At 54.4% G+C, this 21,328-nt stretch overlaps 1 protein-coding gene across 4 annotated transcripts in view; it reads right to left on the reverse strand.

Moving 5' to 3' along the window:
• TBC1D9B (TBC1 domain family member 9B) overlaps positions 1-20,520 on the reverse strand; it is a 45,886-nt gene extending 25,366 nt beyond the window's left edge. For all 4 annotated transcript variants that reach the window (XM_016954454.4, XM_016954453.4, XM_054684855.2 and 1 more), the window contains exons 1-7: positions 20,285-20,520; positions 17,299-17,409; positions 11,776-11,894; positions 6,947-7,175; positions 5,770-6,028; positions 3,936-4,143; positions 478-687 (exon numbers count right to left, since the gene is read on the reverse strand). In XM_016954454.4, the coding sequence (XP_016809943.4) occupies positions 478-687; positions 3,936-4,143; positions 5,770-6,028; positions 6,947-7,175; positions 11,776-11,894; positions 17,299-17,409; positions 20,285-20,402 (1,254 nt within the window). In that variant the 5' untranslated portion in view covers positions 20,403-20,520. The remainder of the gene's footprint in view (positions 1-477; positions 688-3,935; positions 4,144-5,769; positions 6,029-6,946; positions 7,176-11,775; positions 11,895-17,298; positions 17,410-20,284) is intronic.
• Between the last annotated feature and the right edge of the window lie 808 nt (positions 20,521-21,328).

Below are 21,328 nucleotides of genomic sequence, written 5' to 3' on the forward strand. Positions count from 1 at the left end.
ATGAAAAGTACACTTGCACACGGGGAAGTGTGAATACAATATTTGGTGATATTAAGGAATTCTTGTTAAGTTTGCTGGTACAATAGTGATACTGCAGTTCTACCGTCAAGAACTTCAGCCTGAACGCCTGGCAGGGAAGGTCATGGGAACAAAGCCGAAGTGTACAGGCCTCCACAGTGTGGCTTTGCTCTGAGTGCAGCAGCAACGCAGAAAGGACAGCCAGAGAAGGTTCCTCATGGGCAATGGGCCCAGCAGGAGTGAGGAGTACCGGGTGTGTGGCTGGGGGTGCAGAGAGGCTGTGATGTTGCTGGGCAGTGTGGGTCTGGGCTAGGGGTCTCTTGCCAGCTCTGACACATCCACCCCTAGGCGGAGGCCCACAGCAGGAACCATGGGGTCAGGCTCCAGCGGGGAGGCTGATGGATGCCCTGGCTCTTCCTGGGCCCAACTCGACCCTGCTGCTCCCAAGGGGCTTCTCACCTCTGTGCTAGGGTCCACAACACTGGCTTTCCTGCTCCCGATACTGCCTGGCTGCTTGGATGGTGTTTTCTGGAGGAAGTCAGAGATCCTCTGCACCAAGAAATCACGGTCTTTCAGGTTGGCAAACAGGAATGTCATTTTGCTTTTGGTGCTGATGGACAGGGGGCTGGGCAGCACGCTGGAGCTGTCAGCTTTTTCGACAATGGTCACCTGAGAAGGTGAAAGAACTCTTTTGGGTGTCTGCATCTCAGGCCCTGCAGCTGGGCATGCTTTGTGAATGGCAGACTGTCACGCAGCTGTCCTCTCCTGGGCACAATGCAGTGAGTGGCCCAACTGTCCTCACATTCTGACTCTGCCACCCGCTGCACCTAACCCCGAGCAAGCTGCCTGTGCCTCTAAGGTCCCGTTTTTCCTGTCGATGGCGGGGAGCACACCGGCCGTGCAGGGTGGTTCTGAGGATGATGTAGTGTTCAGCCCAGCTGCTGGCCTTCACTGGCTCTCAGAAGGCTGTCCGAAAGCAGGGCAAGCAGTCCCTTGCTTGCAGGACTGTTCCCTGCACTTGTTCCCAGGGAACACTTTTTGACAGCAGGGGTCCTGGAGCTTGGCTCTGAACCCCTCTGAGGTGTAGAGGGCACAGGACAAGCTTTCAGTGGGCACCTCTGCAGAGCCCAAGGCCTGGCAGGGAGACGGACGAGGGATGCACCAGCTGAGCAGAGTCAGCAGGGGTGAGTGCTGGGAAGAGGGAAGGCTGGGTGGTCCCAGGGGAGGCGGCCACTGAGCTGAGACCTGGTCCAGCCAGGTGAGTGCTGGGGAAGAGACGGGTGGGGGCACAGCAGTCACCCTGCAGAGGGGAGTAGGACTGCCTGAGGGAGGAAGAGAAGGCCAGAGAAGCCAGGACAGCGTGAGCTGGGCAGTGGTGGAGGTGAGTGTGCACTTTTTTTTTTTTTGAGACGGAGTCTCGCTCTGTCGCCCAGGCTGGAGTGCAGTGGCGCGATCTCAGCTCACTGCAAGCTCTGCCTCCCGGGTTCACGCCATTCTCCTGCCTCAGCCTCCCAAGTAGCTGGGACTACAGGTGCCCACCACCACGCCCGGCTAATTTTTTGTATTTTTAGTCGAGACGGGGTTTCACCATGTTAGCCAGGATGGTCTCGATCTCCTGACCTCGTGATCCACCCGCCTCAGCCTCCCAAAGTGCTGGGATTACAGGCGTGAGCCACCGCGCCCGGCCTGAGTGTGCACTTTTTATGTCTGTGTGTGAACATATCCATGGGGTGTGCCTGGGCGCAGGTCTGAGACGGGGAGAGGCGCACAGAAGGCCTCACAGGTCACAGGAGGCAGGTGGGAGAGGCGCACAGAAGGTCTCACAGGTCATAGGAGGCAGGTGGGAGAAGACTCTAGAGGACTCTAAGCAGGGTGCCAACATGCTCCCACTGACATTTCGAATTTTGCTGGTTGCTGTGGGAGGATACGTCATAAAGGGGCTAAGTGTGTTAGGCCGGGTGTGGCGGCTCAGGCCTGTAATCCCAGCACTTTGGAAGGCTGAGGGAGGATCACTTGAATCCTGAAGTTTGAGACCAGCCTGGGCAACATGATGAATCCCTGTCTCTGTTAAAAATTAAAAAAAAAAACAGCTAGGTGTGGTGGCAAGCATCTGTTGTCCCAGCTACTCGGGAAGTTGAGGTGGGAGAATCACTTAAGCCCGGGAGATGGAGGCTGTAGTGAGCCATGATCACACCACTGCACTCCTGCCCAGGCAAGAGTGAGACCCTGTCTCAAAAAAAAAAAAAAAAAGCGGGGGTGGGGGTTCAGTGTGGTTAGGGAGTGGCTAAAGCAGATGATGGTGTCTTAGGTGGTGTCCGTGGAGAGGAAGGGCTGAGCTCTGCGGGGTGAGCTGGCAAGACATGCTGTAGGTAGGACACAGGGAGGAGGGAGAGGTCGGAATCTAGGCCGATACGTGGCTTTTACCTGGGCAAAGGGTGGAAGAGGGGTCACTTCCCGAGGGAAGCATGGAAACAGGTGGTTGGGAGTGAAATTCAAGAGTCCACTACCCCCACAGCAGAGTGAGCTGCGTGCGCAGAAGCCTGCAGGCTGGAACGTGGAGGAGCAGGTGTGTTGAGGGGTCGGCGCTGGCTGGGCAGGCGGCCCCCACCCTGACCAGCTGCAGAGTTCCATCACCAGAGCACACTCAGTCCTCCAGTGTGACTAGTCCTGCTCCCCGAGCTCCGCCAGGGCTCTCTACCATCTGAGATGTCAAGGGCCCGGCGGGAGAAATCCAAACGGAGCCTCAGGTGTCAGGAAGACCCCTAGGCCTGGGGGACAGGTCAGTACAGTGCCCCGGACAGATCCACAGGGCCCTGGTGCTAACAGAATGTGGGGTTCGGGTCACACCTGAGCCTCTCAACCTGGAGCTTTTGGAGCTGTGGCTCTTCTGAGTTCCTTCCCTCTGACTTCCCTTGGGGAAACTGAGGCAGCAACTCTCCCACACCTATTCTCAGCTACATCTGCAACTTGAGGGATTTGTGCAAATGGCAGGGAGGTCTTTAAGTTAAGAATCTCACTTGATTCTTCTTATAATTAAACAGTCAGAGCCCTGCCTGGCCACAAGGAAAAGGAGGCCTTGGGACCTGTCCTGACTCAGTCTCATGCCTTCTATTTGGGCAAGGGCCCTTGTCCTTGCTGTCCACACCCCTTCAGTGCAGTGCAGGACAGATGGCCTTGTTCCCACCAGGGTCACTGTGGAAGTCCAAGAAACCCAAGAAGGAGCAAGTGAGAGCCAATGCAGCCTCACAGGGGAGAGCCGACGCCGCCCCACAGGGGAGAGCCGACCTCTGATGGCCTGCTGGAGCCGAGCCACGCCAAGGTGGTATGTCCAGAGAGGACTGGTGAGGTGGCCTCTGAGAGTGACATATGGGACCGGTGCAGGAACACGGTCCTCCAAGCGCAGCCACGGAGCAGCACTTTGCCCTGCAGGGCCCAGAAGGCAGGCCTGATGGAAACTCACGCATGGGAGACCCTGTCTGCACTAGGCAAGGGAGACCCTGTCTGCACTAGGCAAGGGAGACCCTGTCTGCACTAGGCATGGGAGACCCTGTCTCCACTAGGCATGGGAGACCCTGTCTCCACTAGGCATGGGAGACCCTGTCTCCACTAGGCATGGGAGACCCTGTCTCCACTAGGCATGGGAGACCCTGTCTCCACTAGGCAAGTGACCTGAGAGGGCAAGCAGTGTGCCCCTACCATGTTACCTGCCTCCCCAACAGGGCAGGTGCCTGTGGAGGGGCTCACTTGTCCTACACCCTCCACCTGTCCCATCACTGAGTGACATGTGACTGCCTGGGCTAGGGCATCCTCCCAGGTACCCCCCAGTGAGACAGGGCAGAGCAGGACAGGCTGGTCCCTGAGCCCACTGACACCTCGGGGCTGGAAAGGCCTTGGCCTCTCAACTAGGGGATGCTGACCTCCCTCAGGGGTATGATGAGGTGGCAAGCGTCCTCCTCCTTGCTGGCGAAGCAGATGTAGTTGTTGGAGATGAACATCTGGCCAGGGATGTGCAGCTTGTTGAACGGCGTCCACAGGGTGCAGCTTGTGTGGCCGTCTAGCCGCTCATCCCTGGGCAGCTGGAACGTGGCTCGGTAGCACTCATTCTTGGCTCGGGCGTCCAGGTCTCTGGGGAAACAAGGTAGGAGGACAGGAGGAAAGGGGACAAGGTCAGGACCAGCACACTCTCAAGGAAGCCTTGGGGCCTCCCCAGGCCTGTTTCCACATCAGATTCAGGATCCCTGGGGTGGTCCCTTGAGCAAGTCATGCTCAGGGACCTCAGAGTTCAATAAAAGATGCATGCTGAGTGAGCAGGCAGAAGGTGAGACAGTCACATAACCAGCGGAGAAGTGGCCAGCAAGCAATGTGTCCTGAGACTGCTTTGAAAAGGACACACCTAGATGCTGGCCTGGGCAATGTGCAACCCATCCCTCGGTACTGATGGGCAAGCAGAGCCCAGAGCACCTGCCCTGGATCCCACTCAGATGGAGGGCCCCGGGCAGCTCTTCCACCCTGGGCAGGCCTAACCCCAGGTTTCACCTTGAAACCTAGGTGAGGAGCTCCCCACAGGGAGGTGTGGAGCTTAAACTAAAGCATGCGGCTGCTAACAGAAATGCACACCTGTGTATCTGATGGCTGTGACAGTGGCCTGGCCCAGGCCCTCACCCCTTTGGTGGCTCTGTCCACATAAACTCTCCCAGCCCCAAAGGGAGCCTCCTGCCTGTCCTGGGCCGCAGTGGCCTGACCAGGGCCTGACTGCATTCTCACCAGCAGTGCCAGGAGCAGTCATGTTCCATCTCTGCTCGTGTTCTTTCCAAAAGGTCCAACAAGCCAACCTGTCACTTGCATCCCAAGGACAACATGCTTGCACAATTTTCTGGTCCTGGAGGTGGACCCCAGAGTTTGGGCCTGGACCATAGTCTGTGGGTGCAATGCAGGAAATGGCCTGGCTGGAATGAGGTCGCTCAACACAAGGGTGTGAATCTGGCTGTGGTCAGGCTGGCTATGGGACCCAGGGAACCTCAGAGATCTTGTCCAGCCTCTGGAGTTTCCCATAAGCTACAACCTAGGAACCCAAACGTTAAGTAGCCCGGGAGGGCTGGCTGCTATGATGTGTTCCTACCTATCGGTCCCCTGGACAGGGCAGCAGGGAACTCAGACCCACACATGGCCCATCTCCTTGGCTGGCTTCAGACCCAGAGGTCTGCTTCTACATCATACTCAGGACCCCTGGGGGTCCCATGGCTGTGAGAGGCCTCTGGCCAAGGAGTCTCAGGGTATACAGGAGAGCTGTCAATCACGGTGGGACGGAGGCCGTGCACTTGAGCCCAGATTTACCAAAGCCTTTCTGGGGGTGTCAGAACACCCTGGCTGAGGTGGCTACATCCTGGCTCCACTGCTCACTAACCGAGGGACTTCAGGCAAGTTACTTAACCTCTCTGTGCCTCAGCTTCCTTGTCTGATACCTAGGGATGGTAAGAGCCCCTTCCCATCATAGAGCCAAGAGGGAGGAATAAAGTGTGAAGAGCTTCCTCCCCATTAGTGGTATCCTCAGGACATCACTGCTATCTCCTGCTGCCTCTCCACACGGGACTGCAATGATCTGTTTACCTGGCTTCCTTCCCAAGTGGGGAGCCCATGAGGGGTGAATGTGGACACCTTCTCCAGGTCTACACACTTGGACCAGGCAGGTCCCAGCCAAGGTCAGCGAACCTGGCTCACATGAGCCCACCCCAGCCCTGGAGGGCAACGCACCGCTTCAGGGCTGAGATGTTCCTGTGTGGCCGGATGGGCCTAGGCAGGGCCTTGTCCTCCAGGAAGCCCTCGCTGTCCAGCAGCTGCCGCATGGCCAGGTTGGCCAACTGCTCCATGAGCTTGAAGGTCTCGCCGATGTTAAGGAACATGGAGAAGAAGAGCTCCTGGTCGCGGGTGTCCACACGGATGCTCTCGGGGAAGAGCAGGGTGGCGTTCTTCTCCAGACGCGTTATGTCCACCCACTGCACCACGAGGCTCACTGTGCCCACAGAGATAGACACACCGCAAGTTAGGGCCCGGCAGGGTGAGGCTCCTGATGCCCATCTGTACCCCAGACCCACCCCAGGGAACTGCTCTCTGGGGGCAGCACTTCCTATGTGCCCAGGCCTGTCTGGGCTGTGTCACGCCCTCCATGTGGAGGGACCAGGCCACTGAGGTGTCCACTGCCTTCCAGACCAACCACACACAGTGAGTGTCTCCCCCACCAGTGGCTGAAGGGGAAAGGAACGAATGTGCGGAGGTGAACCACCGAGACCCACCCAGCAGCTCCCCCAAGTGGGAGCGCACGGAGGTGTGAACAGTCACAGCACGGCGCGGCCAACACAGAACAGGACACAGCCCCTGCTGACGGGAGGTGACTGGCCACCTGGTCGTGACAGGTAAGCGGCAAGGGCAGGAGGGGGCACAGGGAGGCTGTGGGCTGAGGGAGGCGAGGAGGGAGGAGGGCTTGGTGGGCTTGGGGATGGCTAAGACCCTGGGGCTCTTTCTGGAGCTGCTGGGAAATCAGGCTCGCATCCTGTGGCCAGGATGTCTGTAGGGAGGAACCTGCAGCAGATGAGGGCTGTGGCACGCACCCAAGGCATTGCATGACATGGAATCACCAGGAATTCGGGGCAGACGTGTGCCTGAATACGCCAGTTCGGCAGAAGAGGGCAGGGCAGGCACGCGGAGTCACCATGTAGAGAACCCTACTAGCGAGTGGGGGGCATGGTAAAAGTCGGCTGGGAGCAGGTGTACGCCTGGCCAAGGCCGGACAGTCCCATCTTGGGCCGCTAAGGTGGCATTTGGGTTTCAGGGAGACCCCTCTGGTGGCCATGTGGGGATGGAGTATCTGGGGGCCGAGGGCAGGGAGGGGCTGAGGGTGTGGGGGCTGGGGCACACTGAAGGGCGGGCTCACCTTCCTTCCCCAGCAGGAAGGAGTAGAAGCACAGGTGGTTGACCGTCAGGTACAGCCAGCCCTGCCGGGGCACGCGGCCCTTCCAGTAGCTGCAGGAGTAGTAGTTCACCAGCTTCTCGCCCTCAGGCATCCCAAACTGCTTCCGCATCTTCAGCTCAGCCTCCTTGAACTTCCCGGGGTCCTCGTCTCCCTGGGGCTGCAGGTTCTTGTTCTCTTCTGCGATGATTCCCTGGAGGAAGGCAAGAGGACAAGGGCTTGCCCTGCACAGTCCTGGACAGGTCAAAGGGTGGAGCAGAGAGGCCCAGGGAACCCAGGACTCATGGACCTTGGTCTAAGGGCTACAGGCACAGGTGGGAACAGTCAGTGGCTCTTGCTGGCTTGCAGTCAAGGCACATGGATGAGAGACACTGCCTGTGTGACTCTCTAGACAAAGTTCCTGCAACTCCCGTAACTACTGTCATCACCAGTTGTGAGCAGAGACTTTTTAAAAAAATTAAGACAGGGTCTCACTCTGTCACCCAAGCTGGAGTGCAGTGGCTGAACCATGGCTCACTGTAGCCTCAACCCAACAGCTGAAGCCATCCTCCTGCCTCAGCCTCCCAAGTAGTTGGGACTATAGGTGTACTCCACCACACGTGGCTAATTTTGTACTTTTTGTAGAAATGGGGTTTTGCCATGTTGCCCAGGCTGGTCTCAAACTCCTGGGCTCAAGTGATCCGCCCGCCTCAGCCTCCCAAAGTGCTGGGATTACAGGCGTGAACCACTGTGTCTGGCCTGACACTTTTAAAATGAATATTTCAGTTATTTTCATGTAAAATTGTTGAAACATTATCCATAAACATGGTAAAAAATGCATACAGTAGAAATGTGTATTCAGTGAAAAGGGAATCTTTTCTCGCTCTCTGTAGTGACTTTCCTAGTTCCTTCCAGACACGCAAACACCAATGGATTCATAAGCAAATGTATGTTTTCCTCTTTCCCCCTTTATTTGCCCAAATGGGATCGCCCTGCAGCTCTGTTCTGGAAAGCGCTTCTCTTATCACGTCCTGGAGGACGTCCTGCACTTGACCCCCTGTGTGCCGGGGCCTCCTGCCTCTTGGCCCTGCACACAAACCAGCGGCAGGACCCGCAGGTTCAGGGTCCGTCCATACTCCCTCATGCTGCTGGCATTGTTACAGGGCTCAGGGTGCCCAGAGACATCCCCCTGGGCCACAGAGCCAGCCCCAAGCCTCCTGGGGTAAAACAGGTCCTCAGCAGTGCCCTCAGCTCAAAATGTACCCGTTGATTTTCTAGAAGGACAATTACAAGATAAACTAAAGTCAGTCAAGGTCAGTGCTGGTGGCTGGGCCACCCCCCATCCCTCTGTCCACGGGCAGTGAGGACAGCCATGAGCCTAGGTGAGGACTGAAAGGTGGGATCTGTTCTGATTTCTTCTATTTCTGAGTATCCAGGGAAGGAAACTACAATATGCCATCCCAAAATAAGCCCTTTTGACATAAGAAGTATTTTGAGCTGAAGGCAATTAAGTAGCAGCAAACACAGGAAAAGCTCTTTCTGCCCTCCCTCCCCCTTTCTGCCTAAAAGCTGGATATACGTTCTCCTTTATTGGAGACAATTCTAGATTCCTATCAGCCCAGAGATGACACCGCACGCATCTGCAAACAAACCTTACTCCATCGGTTTCATCCCACGTATTTATCTTCTCACAGTTTCCTGCCCTTGGAAGCATAAGCTGTTTTCGTCTGTCCTGTTATTGTTCTTTAAGTGGCCTGTCCCTGTGTTAAGAGGCTGTGTAAACCCAATTCCAACTAAACTTTTGAGTCACCTATCCAAGTTTCTCCCATGAATATATGAGATACACACATTAGTAAACTTGTTTTTGTCTTGTTAATCTGCCTTTTGTAACAAAGCCCCAGCCAAGAACCTAAATGGGGAGAAGGAAAAGGGTTTTTCTTCTCTTCCACCAGTGCTACCGCAGCTGCGATCTAAACATCTCTCTCCAGAGTGCTGGGATTGCAGGTGTGAGCCACCGCGCCTAGCCAAACTGGTGTTCTTTTAAGCCACTAAGTTGATGGTAATTTGTTGCAGAAGCAACTGGAAATTAATAAATGTTATTCTAATAAAGTGCCCATTTTGTCTAAATTCTTTTTTTTTTTTTTTTCTTTTTTTTTTAGACAGGGTCTCACTCTATTGCCCAGGCTGGAATGCAGTGGCGCAATCTTGGCTCACTGCAACCTCTGCCTCCCGGGTTCAAGCAATTCTTGTGCCTCAGCCTCCCAAATAGGTGGGATTACAGGTGTGCGACACCATGCCCAGCTAATTTTTTATATTTTTAGTAGAGACAAGGTTTTGCCATGTTGGCCAGGCTGGTCTTAAACTCCTGGCCTCAAGTGATCCACCTGCCTTAGCCTCCCAAAGTGCTAGGATTACGGGTGTGAGACACCATGCCCAGCCCCATTTTGTCTAAATTCTTAAAGGTACTGGTTTAAGGCTATTTTGTCATCCTCTCTCTTTAGAGTTTTCCTTTTTTAAAGATGGTCCTCACAGCGTATTTTGAGACGGAGTCTCGCTCTGTTGCCCAGGCTGGAGGGCAGTGGCATGATCTCGGCTCATTGCAACCTCCGCCTCCCAGGTTCATGCCATTCTCCTGCCTCAGCCTCCTGAGTAGCTGGGACTACAGGCCCCCGCCACCATGCCCGGCTAATTTTTTTGTATTTTTAGTAGAGATGGGGTTTCACTGTGTTAGCCAGGATGGTCTCGATCTCCTGACCTCGTGATCTGCCCGCCTCGGCCTCCAAAAGTGCTGGGATTACAGGCATAAGCCACTGCGCCTGGCCCATCCTTCCTTCTTTTGTAAGACTGAAGGCTTTAAATTTCCTTCTGTGTATTGCTCTCACTGCATCCCACACATCCTGACATGCAGTAGTATTTCAATCATTTTCTTTTCTTTTTTTTTTTTTTGAGATGGAGTCTCGCTCTGATGCCCAGGCTGGAGTGCAGTGGTGTGATCTCAGCTCACTGCAACCTCTGCCTCCTAAGTCCAAGTGATTCTCCTGCCTCAGTCTTCCATTCCGAGCAGCTGGGACTACAGGCCCATGCCACCACGCCCAGCTACTTTTTAAATATTTTTAGTAGAGACAGGGTTTCGCCATGTTGGCAAAGGATGGCTGGCCTTGATCTCCTGACCGCAAGTGATCCGCCCGTCTTGGCCTCCCAAAGTGCTGGGATTACAGGTGTAAGCCACCACACCTGGCCTCAATTCTAAATATTTTCTAATTTCCATTTCTTCCTTGGCCTATGAGTCATTTAGTTTGTTCTGCTGATGCGTTTGTTGGGCCTGGCATATAGGAGGCAGTGAATAATGTCACAACTACTATTATTATCATCGCCCAATTGCTCACCAGAGTAAAGGCTTGCTTCTGCTCTCTCCACCTGTTTTCCTGGAGATAGAGGTAACCAGGTCTCACCTTGAACCCCAAAGTGCACTGAGAAGAGCTGAGAAACTTGGTAATGTCTGTCCAGGCTTAGGAAGTTCTGGTATCAGGAATTCACAAGGGCCTGCCCAAAGCAACTTTGCACCACACAACTTTGACCTGGTAAGAGCCCTCCCATGAATCTAACTTAAGGCAATAACCTAACAGAAAGAAAAAGACATATACCTTCAGGCCAGGTGCGGTGGCTGATGCCTGTAATCCCAGAACTTTGGGAGGCCAAGGTGGGTGGATCACTTCAGGTCAGGAGTTTGAGACTAGCCTGGCCAACATGGCAAAACCCCATCTCTACTTCTTTTTTTTTTTTTTTTTTTTTTTTTTGAGACGAAGTCTCATTCTGTCACCCAGGCTGGAGTGCAGTGGCGTGATCTTGGCTCACTGCAAGCTCTGCTTCCCGGGTTTACGCCATTCTCCTGCCTCAGCCTCCTGATTAGCTGGAACTACAGGTGCCCACCACCACGCCCGGCTAATTTTTTTTGTATTTTTAGTAGAGACAGGGTTTCACTGTGTTAGCCAGGATGGTCGCGATCTCCTAACCTCATGATCTGCCTGTCTTGGCCTCCCAAAGTGCTGGGATTACAGGCCTGAGCCACCGCACCTGGCCTTTTTTTTTTTAAATTGAGATGGAGTCTCACTCTGTCACCCAGGCTGGAGTGCAGTGGCACGATCTCAGCTCACTGCAACCTCGGCCTCCTGGGTTCAAGCAATTCTCCTGTCTCAGCCTCTTGAGTAGCTGGGATTACAGGCGCGTACCACCATGCCTGGCTAATTTTTGTATTTTTAGTAGAGATGGGGTTTTGCCACGTTGGCCAGGCTGCTCTTGAACTCCTGACCTCAGGTGATCCACCCACCTCGGCCTCCCAAAGTGCTGGGATTATAGGTGTGGGCCACCACACCTGGCCCTTTAAACTGTATATTCTGCATATATGAATACACTGTAGGGTAAACGCCAAGGAATGGGATTTTTGGGTAAAGGGCATGTGTCTTTTAAAATAACATTAGTTTTATTATAAAAAACAACTCAAAATATCCAATTGTTTCCAGCATCTCTTCTGGCAAACAGAACCGTCTATCTGCGTACGCCTTCCAAGGCACTTGGGTAGGAATGGAAGCCCCGCACTAGGCTTCAGCAGCCTCCAGTGCCCAGCCAGGGTAAGAAGGGGTTTTCCTGGGTCACGAGTTCCTCTGCCCAACTCCAAGAGAAGGAGCGCTGACACTTCAGTCTCCACCTTTGTAAAATGGGGATGCACCCTACATCGTGAAGATGAAATAGGATAATACACGAGAACACTGCTGGCCAAGGAAGGGTGAGAACAGAGAGTGGCGAGTAAACCTTACGTGTATCTTGCCCTTGACGAAGGTGGTGATATCTTCCTCACTGTCGAAGATGGACAGTGTCTGGAGCAAGTTATTTTCCAGCCATTCCCAGTGTTTTGTGATCTCTTTGCGGGAAGAACCTAGAAGAGGTTTGGTAAAGTAAAAGAAAAATCATGAATTCCCCAGGCCTTAAACGCACATTCAAAGAAGCGAGATGAAAGTGGGTGACCTCATTTGCTAAATCTAAGTGACCAGAATCTTCAAGCTGCTTTTCCCTCTTAAGCTGATGGATATGTGCATAACAAAGTAATAAATGGTCCTGGTAAAAAAAACAAAAAATTAAACGTCCAGGCTGAATCACAGTCGTGTGGGAGAGAATGTTTCCACCTGTCCCTGAAGCCAACAGGGAGAGTCACTAAGTCTCCTATGTGTCCTAGAAATAGTCTGTGCGCCTGCAAGCTTGCTAACTTACACTTTTCCTCAAGTTGAAAGAACTTAATGTGGCTTTTGCTATGTAGGTGATTAATCAGACACAGTCATACTTTGTATAAATGAGTCCAGCTCTTTCCTGAGCATCTAGGTATCCACAGATAAGCAGCCGGAGCTTCCTACAAGACTCCAGGCCCCTGGCCAGCGAGGCTCCTGCTGGGCAGGCGAGTAGCTACTGTCCCTCTCTTCAGTTTCTCCTGGCCACCTTCTTACCTAGTGTCTGCCCCACCTAGGAGGGAGGGGGTCCCTGTCCTCCATAGGCCCAACGGAAATTTAAAAAAATGTAGAGAAAATCTGGGCGCCGTGTCTCATGCCTGTAATCCCAGCACTTTGGGAGGCTGAGGCAGGAGGGTCGTTCGAGCCCAGGAGTTCGAGATCAGCCCGGGCAGCATGGCGAAACCAAAAATACAAAAAATTAGCTGGGCGTGGTGGCATGCACCTGTGGTCCCAGCCACTCAGGATGCTGAGGTGGGAGGATTGCTTGAGCCTGGGAGGCGGAGGCTGCAGTGCAGCCTGAGTGACAAAGTGAGACCTCGTCTCAAAAAACAAAACAACACACAAAACAAAAACGTAGAGAAGGCAGCACGATGCCACTTTCAAAGGCTGGAAGAATTGTTTGCTCCCATTAAGGAATCGGGGAAGAAGCCCCGGGGGAAGAGCAAAGGGATGAGGGGAGATCTCTGCCTGGCCTGGCTCCCCTACCCCCAGCACCTGTTTCTGGGGTTTTGCCTGTACTGAATGAACACAAGGATGAGGAGTGAATGACACCCTGAATCATTCTCAGCTGTCCGGGGGTGGGACAGGAGGCCCACCCACCAGGCATGAAGACAGCCTCAGCCAAGACACGGCAGATTCTCGTTATTCAGGTGGTCAGATTCTGTAAGGTGGCCACGAACACTGAGTTAGCGAATCCTGAACCAGTACCCTGGGGGAACACAGGGTTAGGTTCCTGGAGCCTCTAATCACACTCTTGTCGACTGACCGATACATAACTGTTTTACATGTTTCTGTTTAAAGATGCCTTATTTAATACGTATCCCTGATCGATTGGCATTGAGCTCACGGTCAGCAGCACTATCACTCACGCCTGAAAGAAGCTGCTCGCGTGCACGGATCTCCTTCACAAGGCACAACTCAGCCTTCTTGCTCTTAGGAACAAGAGCACTACGGCGCTATGCTCGGGAGGCCAGTGTGACTGTGAACCAGACGTCTCTGCTGGCACGCCTGCCCCGACCACCTTCCTTCCCTCCCTGACCAGGCTCTTCTGCCAGCTGGAGACAGCTCTGACCCTCCCTCCAGGCCAGGCCGGGCCTGTCACCTGCTCCAGCCCGAGGCACCCGCTCAAGGCTGTGTCACAGCCCGGCTGTTCTGCTTGGGACTGATTTGTTTGCTTTGTCAAATCTCCTCAAGCAGACCCTGACCTAAGAAGCAAGGCCACAGGATAGATCCTCCCGACTGGCCTGGGGGGGGATGCCCACGGGAAAACGATCCCACCCAGAATCACACAGCTTGCAGTGAGTCACAAAAGGCCCCCAGAATTACTCCTGGAAGCCCCTTAAGTCATCCATAATTTACTTTAAACTTTTTTTTTTTCATTTTTCTTTGCATTTCTATTATAGCCTCCTTTCCCTGATGCACAGAGGCCAAGGCCTAGTTGGTAGGTAGAGATTTCTTTTTCGGTTTCTTTGCCAGGAACCCACAGTTGAATTTGGAAGTCAAATTTACATGTGGTGCAACTCTACTGTATTATTTTCTGTTACACATAACATTCCTAGAAAACTAAAACAGAAGAAATCTCCTCCTCGCTGCCTGTGTGGATGTGTCAGCACTTTAATTAAAAATATTTATAGGCCGGGCACAGTGGCTCAGTCCTATAATCCCAGCACTCAGGGAGGCTGAGGCAGGGGAATCGCTTGAGCCCAAGAGTTTGAGATCAGTCTGGGCAACATGGCTGTCTCTACAAAAAATAGAAAAAATGAGGCATGGTTGCGTGGGCCTGCAGTCCCAGCTAGTCAGGAGGCTGAGGTGGGAGGATCACTTTAGCCAGAGAGCTGCAGTGAGCTGTGATTGCACCACGGCACTCCAGCCTGGGCAACAGAAAGAGAACGCCTCAAAAAAACAGTTCTTTTTTTACATATGTGCATTAAAACATATTAGTTAAAAGTAACTCAATCTTCATTTCATACTAAGAAACTATTCCATCTCTATGCTAGGTGCTGGGAATAAAAATAATATAATAGCTAATTAGAGTATTAAATGCTGTTTCTGTTTTCAGAGTTTTCCATGGATTATCTTATTCCATTCTCAGAACACAGTGGAGACAGGTACCATTATTTTCATTTTACCAGATGAAGCTGAGGCACAGAGAGGTGAAATAAGTTACCCAAGGTCACACAGCTGGGAAGTGATCAAACCAGAATCCTAACCCTGGGTGCCTGGCTGCAGAGCCTGCCCTCACCCTCGGAAGCTCCCGGCCTCACGGGCTTCCACGTAAAAGCGTGCGCAGACACGTCATGTCCAGAGGAGTCAGGAGGAAGGATGGGTCTGTGGAGTCTGGGCAGTTCTCAGAGGAGCGGGAGGGAAGGTTAGCTGGCATGGCGGACACTAGGAACAGCAGCCAGGAGGGGTGTGGCTCCTCCAGGCCCTGCAGCTGTGTGGTCCGGCTGAAGGCCAGGCTGTGAGCTGGGGAGACAAGGCCAGAAATGGAGGCAGGCAGACCCCCAGGTGTCCTCGAACACCAGGCTCAAGGGTTAGAACTCACTAAGCAGGTGCTGGCAGGGCCATGTCTGGTCTTGGTGAGCTGCTTCTGGGGCCTAGCCTGGCTGGCAGGAAAGGGAGGCACAGCCAGGGCCAGTACAGGGCTTTGGGCCTGGCAGGAGGGGAGAGGTCAAGTGTGTGGCACGGGGCTACGTACACGGGCTCCGCTGTGTGGCTGTGGCTGGGCCCCTCCCCAGCACCAGGCCTGCTGTGACTAAAGGGATTCCCACTCTGCCCCTCGTACTTTTCTCTCCCCAGGGACGGGCAGCTCTTGCTGCCAGAGATGGAAATCTCAAGGGCCCATGTTAAAGCAGCTCCTCTCCTCATCAGCACACACCAACCTCCTGGCCCACTCAGAAATGGTCCCCTCCCCACAGGAAGCCCCTCCTCTGGCAAACTCTTGCTGCCCCCAGGGTCCACTCAGGCTCTGAAGCCAGAGATCTGGGGTCTAACTGGGCTTCCCTGCTTGGCCTTGGACAAACTCCCCTTCCTAACTCTTACTGAGTTATTCAGTCCTGCAAGGGAGAAGGGCACTGCTGGTCAGGATGCCCGTGCAGAGCGCCCACCTGGGAGTGGGGCTGTTCCCGGGGTGCCGCCTGCCCTATGCTTTTACTTCCTTGACCCTTCCCCTCCTGAAGCTGGGTTCCAGCCGTGAGGTTGACAAACTTTTGAGTCTCATCATCTTCTCCCAGGCCTTCAAGGGAAACCACTACCCTGGAGAACAAGGGCACTGTGGCTTCTGCTTCAGAGAGGTACTGAGAGGGTCCAAACTGCAGCTGTGTGACTCTGAGCAGGTTACTCAACCCCTCTGGGCCAGAGTTTCTTCACCTTCAACATAGAGAAGACCAAAGTACTTATGCCTTCTGGAGGTACCGGGTGGTTCAGGCAAGTGCCTGGCACACAGGAAGCACTGTCTGAGAGTCAGCTAGGACTGTCATTTTCTCAGAGCAAACTCAACCCAGCAGGTACCCGCTGAAAGGGGACTTCCCTCCGCACTCTTGGACGGGTGAGTGCGCTTCCACCTAGGAGGACAACTACAGCGGATTCTCGTTATTCAGGTGGTCAGATTCTGTAAGGTGGCCGCGAACACTGAGTTAGCGAATCCTGAACCAGCACCCTGGGGGAACACAGGGTTAGGTTCCTGGAGCCTCTAATCACACTTCTGTCGACTGACCGATACATAACTGTTTTACATGTGTTTCTGTTTAAAGATGCCTTATTTAATACATATTCCTGATCGACTGGCATTGAGCTCACGGCCAGCAGCACTATCACTCACGCCTGAACGAAGCTGCTCTCATGCACGGATCTCCTTCACAAGGCACAACTCAGCCTTCTTGCTCTTAGGAACAAGAGCGCTATGCTTGGGAGCCATTTTAAACAGCCAAGTCATCAGCAACGAGCACAAACATGGGAAAAACATGGCACTGCAGAGACTGAACAGGACACGTGAGTGCAGTATGAGAGCTGAATCAAGAAGGCAAAGCGTCGTCCTGTTCCGCCTCAGCTGGGGACATGGGCATCAGGCGACTCAAATTTTTCACTGCTTTGAACGTGCATGTGTCCATGAGTGTCTCCAAATGACCACAAAATCACTGGAAGTATTGATTTGGGGATTGCAAATACATTTTATTGAGTAGGCCAATTTGCAAATATGGAATCTTTGAATGAGGCCGACTATGTCTATCTTGAGAAAAGGTGGCATGAGAATGTGGACATTGGCTAGCCCCACACCTGCGTCCCTAGAGGTACATGGGGATCCATGGGGCTGTCCTCTCCTGCCCTGTCCCCATGACCAGTGGAGCTGCCTTTCTTTTTTTCTTTTTTTTTTTTTTTTTTGAGACGGAATCTCGCTGTGTCGCCCAGGCTGGAGTGCAGTGGCGTGATCTCGGCTCACTGCAAGCTCCGCCTCCCAGGTTCACGCCATTCTCCTGCCTCAGCCTCCCGAGTAGCTGGGACTACAGGCCCCCGCCACCACCCCCAGCTAATTTTTTGTATTTTTTAGTAGAGACGTGGTTTCACCGTGTTAGCCAGGATGGTCTCGATCTCCTGACCTCGTGATCAGCCCGCCTCGGCCTCCCAAAGTGCTGGGATTACAGGCGTGAGCCACCGCACCGGGCCACGGAGCTGCCTTTCTAAGATGGAAGCGAAGGCTCCTCCACTTCCCTCTTGCAGCCTTGGGCTGTGCTGTCAGCAGGGAACACCACCCAGACACGTGGGCTACACACCCCTTCCTCCCGGCAACGGCCCTTCCAGGGCAGGCCCTGCCCAGCACCCCTCACCACTCACGGCACCTACCACACGCCACTGTCCAGTAGACCTGGGAGTCCTGGGTCTGGTGCAGGATGCGGTAAGGGGCCACGCGGGCACTGGAGTCCAGCACCACGTCCAGGGTGCCCACGAGAAGACCTGGGAACAGGGCAGAGAGACATAGAGGGTGAGGGGAGGGCCGGACTGAGGCCCCTGAAGGCTGAGTCTGGCCGGAGGCAGACAGGATGGTGACGCTACCCAAAGGGTCCAGCCCAACGAGGGAAACGTCCGGAATGACCCCCGCGGTCAAAGGCCTTCAGCCAGTGTCTGATCCCGATCAAAACCATCCCCTTCTACTTCTTCCTGGAAGCATCTGCTTCTTCTCCCGGCTCAGAAACACTTGTAGGCAGAGGCAGATACAAGTTTCATGGGGCCAGAGCTTAAACAATTCTGGGAAGCCCTCTTTACGTATACAAAACTAGACTACAAAACAAGTATTGCTTTAGACCGAGAAAGTACAGAGCTACACGTTAAAGCTAAAAAAGAACAATATCAGAAATATCACAAAATCCAGAAAACCAACACAATGTTTTCCTAACTGCCAGGCGCGTCTCCTGAAATACGTCTTCCGGACAGTTCTGGTCCTGTACTCATCGCTTCTTCACACACAGGACAATGATTCTGCAACATTATTTTCCATATCAAGAACAGAAAGATAATGTCTCCCCTTTGCCATGACTCACTGATTTTTTATTACCGACAGTTTAAAGAAGTTTCTTTTAGCCTCAAAAATCATAACTGAAGAAGTCGATCTTTAGAATTGCCAAATTTGGGAAAATATAAAGTTTTTTCATTTCTGAACTGAAACATTTGAGGGCATTTCAAGTTTTTCTTCTCATCACATATACCCATTTGATAGATGACACACATTAAGCAGTCTGTGGCAACGCTATCTTTGCTTTTATATTTTAGGTAATGCTATCTTTGTCAGTGTCACTATTTTTCTGACAAATCAGGAAATATATAGCTTTTATCATTGTTTGATTCACTAATTGAATTATCGAGCAATCTAAAAACCTGTTTATTGTTTTTACTTGAAATTTTTTCTTCCTTTTAACGAAGTGCTGCTTTTGACATGATCTGAAAATATTTTATTACCATTTTTCCTGTTGATGTCAGAACAATTTTTATTGCTGTTATTCAACTTTAACACTTTTGTTTCATAGTCCATTAATATTTTTTTGAGATAGTCTCGCTCTGTCGCCCAAGGTGGAGTGCAATGGCGCCATCTCGGCTCACTGCAACCTTGACCTCCTGGGTTCAAGCGATTCTCGTGCCTCAGCCTCCCGAGTAGCTGGGATTACAGGCGCGTGCCACCATGCCCGGATAAATTTTATATTTTTAGTAGAGACGGGGTTTTGCCATGTTGGCCAAGCTAGCTATTCAGATTCTTTAATGAAAAGTCTAGGTTGGCATGTTTTTAATAGATGGCTTGAATAAAACCACATCCCTGTCTGCTCCTCTTCAGGGAGGACAGTACTCAGGAGGCCACAATGCCCATGATGGCACAGGGAAGGCCCTGTCAGAGGGCACAGCAGGACACACCAAACCTAGCAGTGGGGAGAGATTGGGAGAGGGTTCAAAGAAGGGTTCCCTTGGGGGGACCCTGGGAGCTCGGTCCCAGGGGACATGGAGAGTGAGGTGGAAAGGAGAAGAGCCCGCAGGAAGGAGGTGTACAGAGACCGGGCTGCACCTGCACCCGCCCGTTCAATGAGACGACCCACATAAGCCTGCCGAGCACAGCACAAGTGTTTCAAGTACACCAGCGAATATGACACACTGGCGCGCTGATGACACCCTGGCGCGCTGGCGGAAGAAAAGGTGCCGGTCCCTCGCTTTCTTCATCGGGCTTGCAGTAGCTTCGAGGTTGGCCACAGGGGCTGCCGACTGAACAGCTGGATCTAGGAGGCGGGTCCAGCACAGGAGCCCGAGATCCTTGAAGCCCACTGGGAGGGAACCCGAAGCTGAAGGGAACACTGAGTGTTCCTGGGAACAGAACAGTCTCTTCCACATGAAGAAACGTGGCCCAGGAGAAGCCTCCGTCTGCATCTGGCTATTAGCTGCTCACACTGAAAATCAGGATGATTCACAGAAAATGCTCTTGATAAACTGGACGACCTGGCAACAATGGGACCGCAATCCTGTAGGGCAACAGTCGGTGCCCCGAAGAGCACAGGCACTGAGCCTGAGCCAGCCGGGCTCCTGCAGTGCTGGGCGCAGGCCCTGGAGCATGAGGGGCCCTGGACACCACCTGCGGAGGGAGTGGCCTGTGGGCCTCCCCTGGATCCCACAGGCCGCACGACTCCAAGGGTGCCTGTCCAGCTTCATCCTGTGTGATGGTGGCACCCGGGCCCACAAAGGGCCACCTTGGCGAGCTTGCAGGAACACCCTGTGCCGCTACCCACAGCCTTGGGTGCGCAGCTCTGAGAGCAGCCAGGAGCAGGAAAGGTGGGGGAGGAGAAGCTGGGGGAATGGGGGTGCGGCCAGCTCCAGGGACCTCTGATCTTGCTAAAAGGGCGATACTTTGGTGAGATGGGCACGAAGAAGAGGGCAAAAGAAAACGTGCGCTGGCGTCACTTGGCCCCTTAGAGGCACCTGGGGAAACTGAGGTGGAGGATGAGGACAGGGCGGTCTCGCCAACTTTCGGCGGTGAAGTCCCGGGAAGCTGCACGGCCCCCGGGGCTCGCGGGCGCCGAATCCGGGCAGAAGCCGCCGCCGGTCTCCACTTGGCCGCCCCGAGCCGACCTGAGGAGAGCCCGCCGAGGGCGCATTCGCCTCCCGCCAGCCCCTCGCCTCCCCGCCCCGGCCCCTCCGCGCCCGGCTCCCGGGTCCTGGCCTCGCGCCCCCGCCCCGCCGCGCGCTGGCCTGCGTGTCCGCTGCGACGCGCCGAGGCCGGGCCGGAACCGGACCCGCCCGCCGCCCGCCGCCAGCCCCGCCGCCAGCCCACAGGCCCGGCCGCCCGCGCGCCTCTCACCCGTAAGGCCGCCGCCCTTGCCGTGGCCCCGGCGTCGCTGCAGCACGAAGAAGGGGTTGGCCCGCTCCGTCACCCACAGCGCATTGGCCACCAGCACCTCCTCCGGGCTCAGCCACATCGCGGAGCCGCTCGCACCGGGCCGAGGCCCGCGAGGCGGAAGCGCCCGCCGCCGTCGGCGTCCCGGAGCGGAGCGTGCGGAGCGGGCGGAGCCGGCCGGGGCGGGGCGGGGCCGGGCGGGCGGCGCCCCCTGGCGGGCGTGTGGCGCTCACGCACGCGGCCCGAGTTCCGCGCCGCCCCCTCACCCCGGCCTCGGGCGCGCGCCAGCCTGGCCTCCTGGAGCGGTGCAGCCCGCGGCCTCCGGCCTGGGCCCAGAACGGAACGGCCCAGTCCGCAGACAGGGGAGCCGCTGTGCAGAGCAGGGCGTCTGGCGTTTTGAAAGCTGTGCAGTGTGAGAGAAGGATGTCAAGAAGCAGAGTTTGGCTGCTTTTGGCTGGTTGCGCGTGCAACCCGGGGCGTGTTAGCACTGCAAAGGGCGCCTGGAAAGGGTTTGCAGTTCCTCCTAATTCTCAGCTTTCTTTTTTTTTTTTCGACAGAGTCTTGCTGTGTCGCCCAGGCTGGAGTGCAGTGGCGCAATCTCAGCTCACTGCAACCTCTGCCTCCCGGGTTCAAGTGATTCTCCTGCCTCAGCCTCTTTAGCTGGGATTACAGGCGCCCGCCAACACGCCCGGCTAATTTTTTTGTATTTTTAGTAGAGACGGGGGTTTCACCATGTTGGCCAGGCTGGTCTCGAACTCCTGACCTCGGGTGATCCGCCTACATTGGCCTCCTAAGTCCTGGGATTACAGGAGTGAACCATCGCGCCCGGCCAGTTCTCAGAATTCTGACACTGGGGCCGGGAGACTAGAATCTTCCAGCGCAGGGCAGGTGCCAGGAGGCCCTGATACGGGCTGCATCCTTGGAAATCAGTGCTGCCCCTCCCCTGACAGACGGGTCACAGAGGCTGGCCGGCCCTGGGGATGGGGTCTGGACTGGCCCTGGGCCCAG

This window comes from Pan troglodytes, chromosome 4 (assembly GCF_028858775.2).
Source record: "Pan troglodytes isolate AG18354 chromosome 4, NHGRI_mPanTro3-v2.0_pri, whole genome shotgun sequence".
Classification (NCBI taxonomy): domain Eukaryota; kingdom Metazoa; phylum Chordata; class Mammalia; order Primates; family Hominidae; genus Pan; species Pan troglodytes.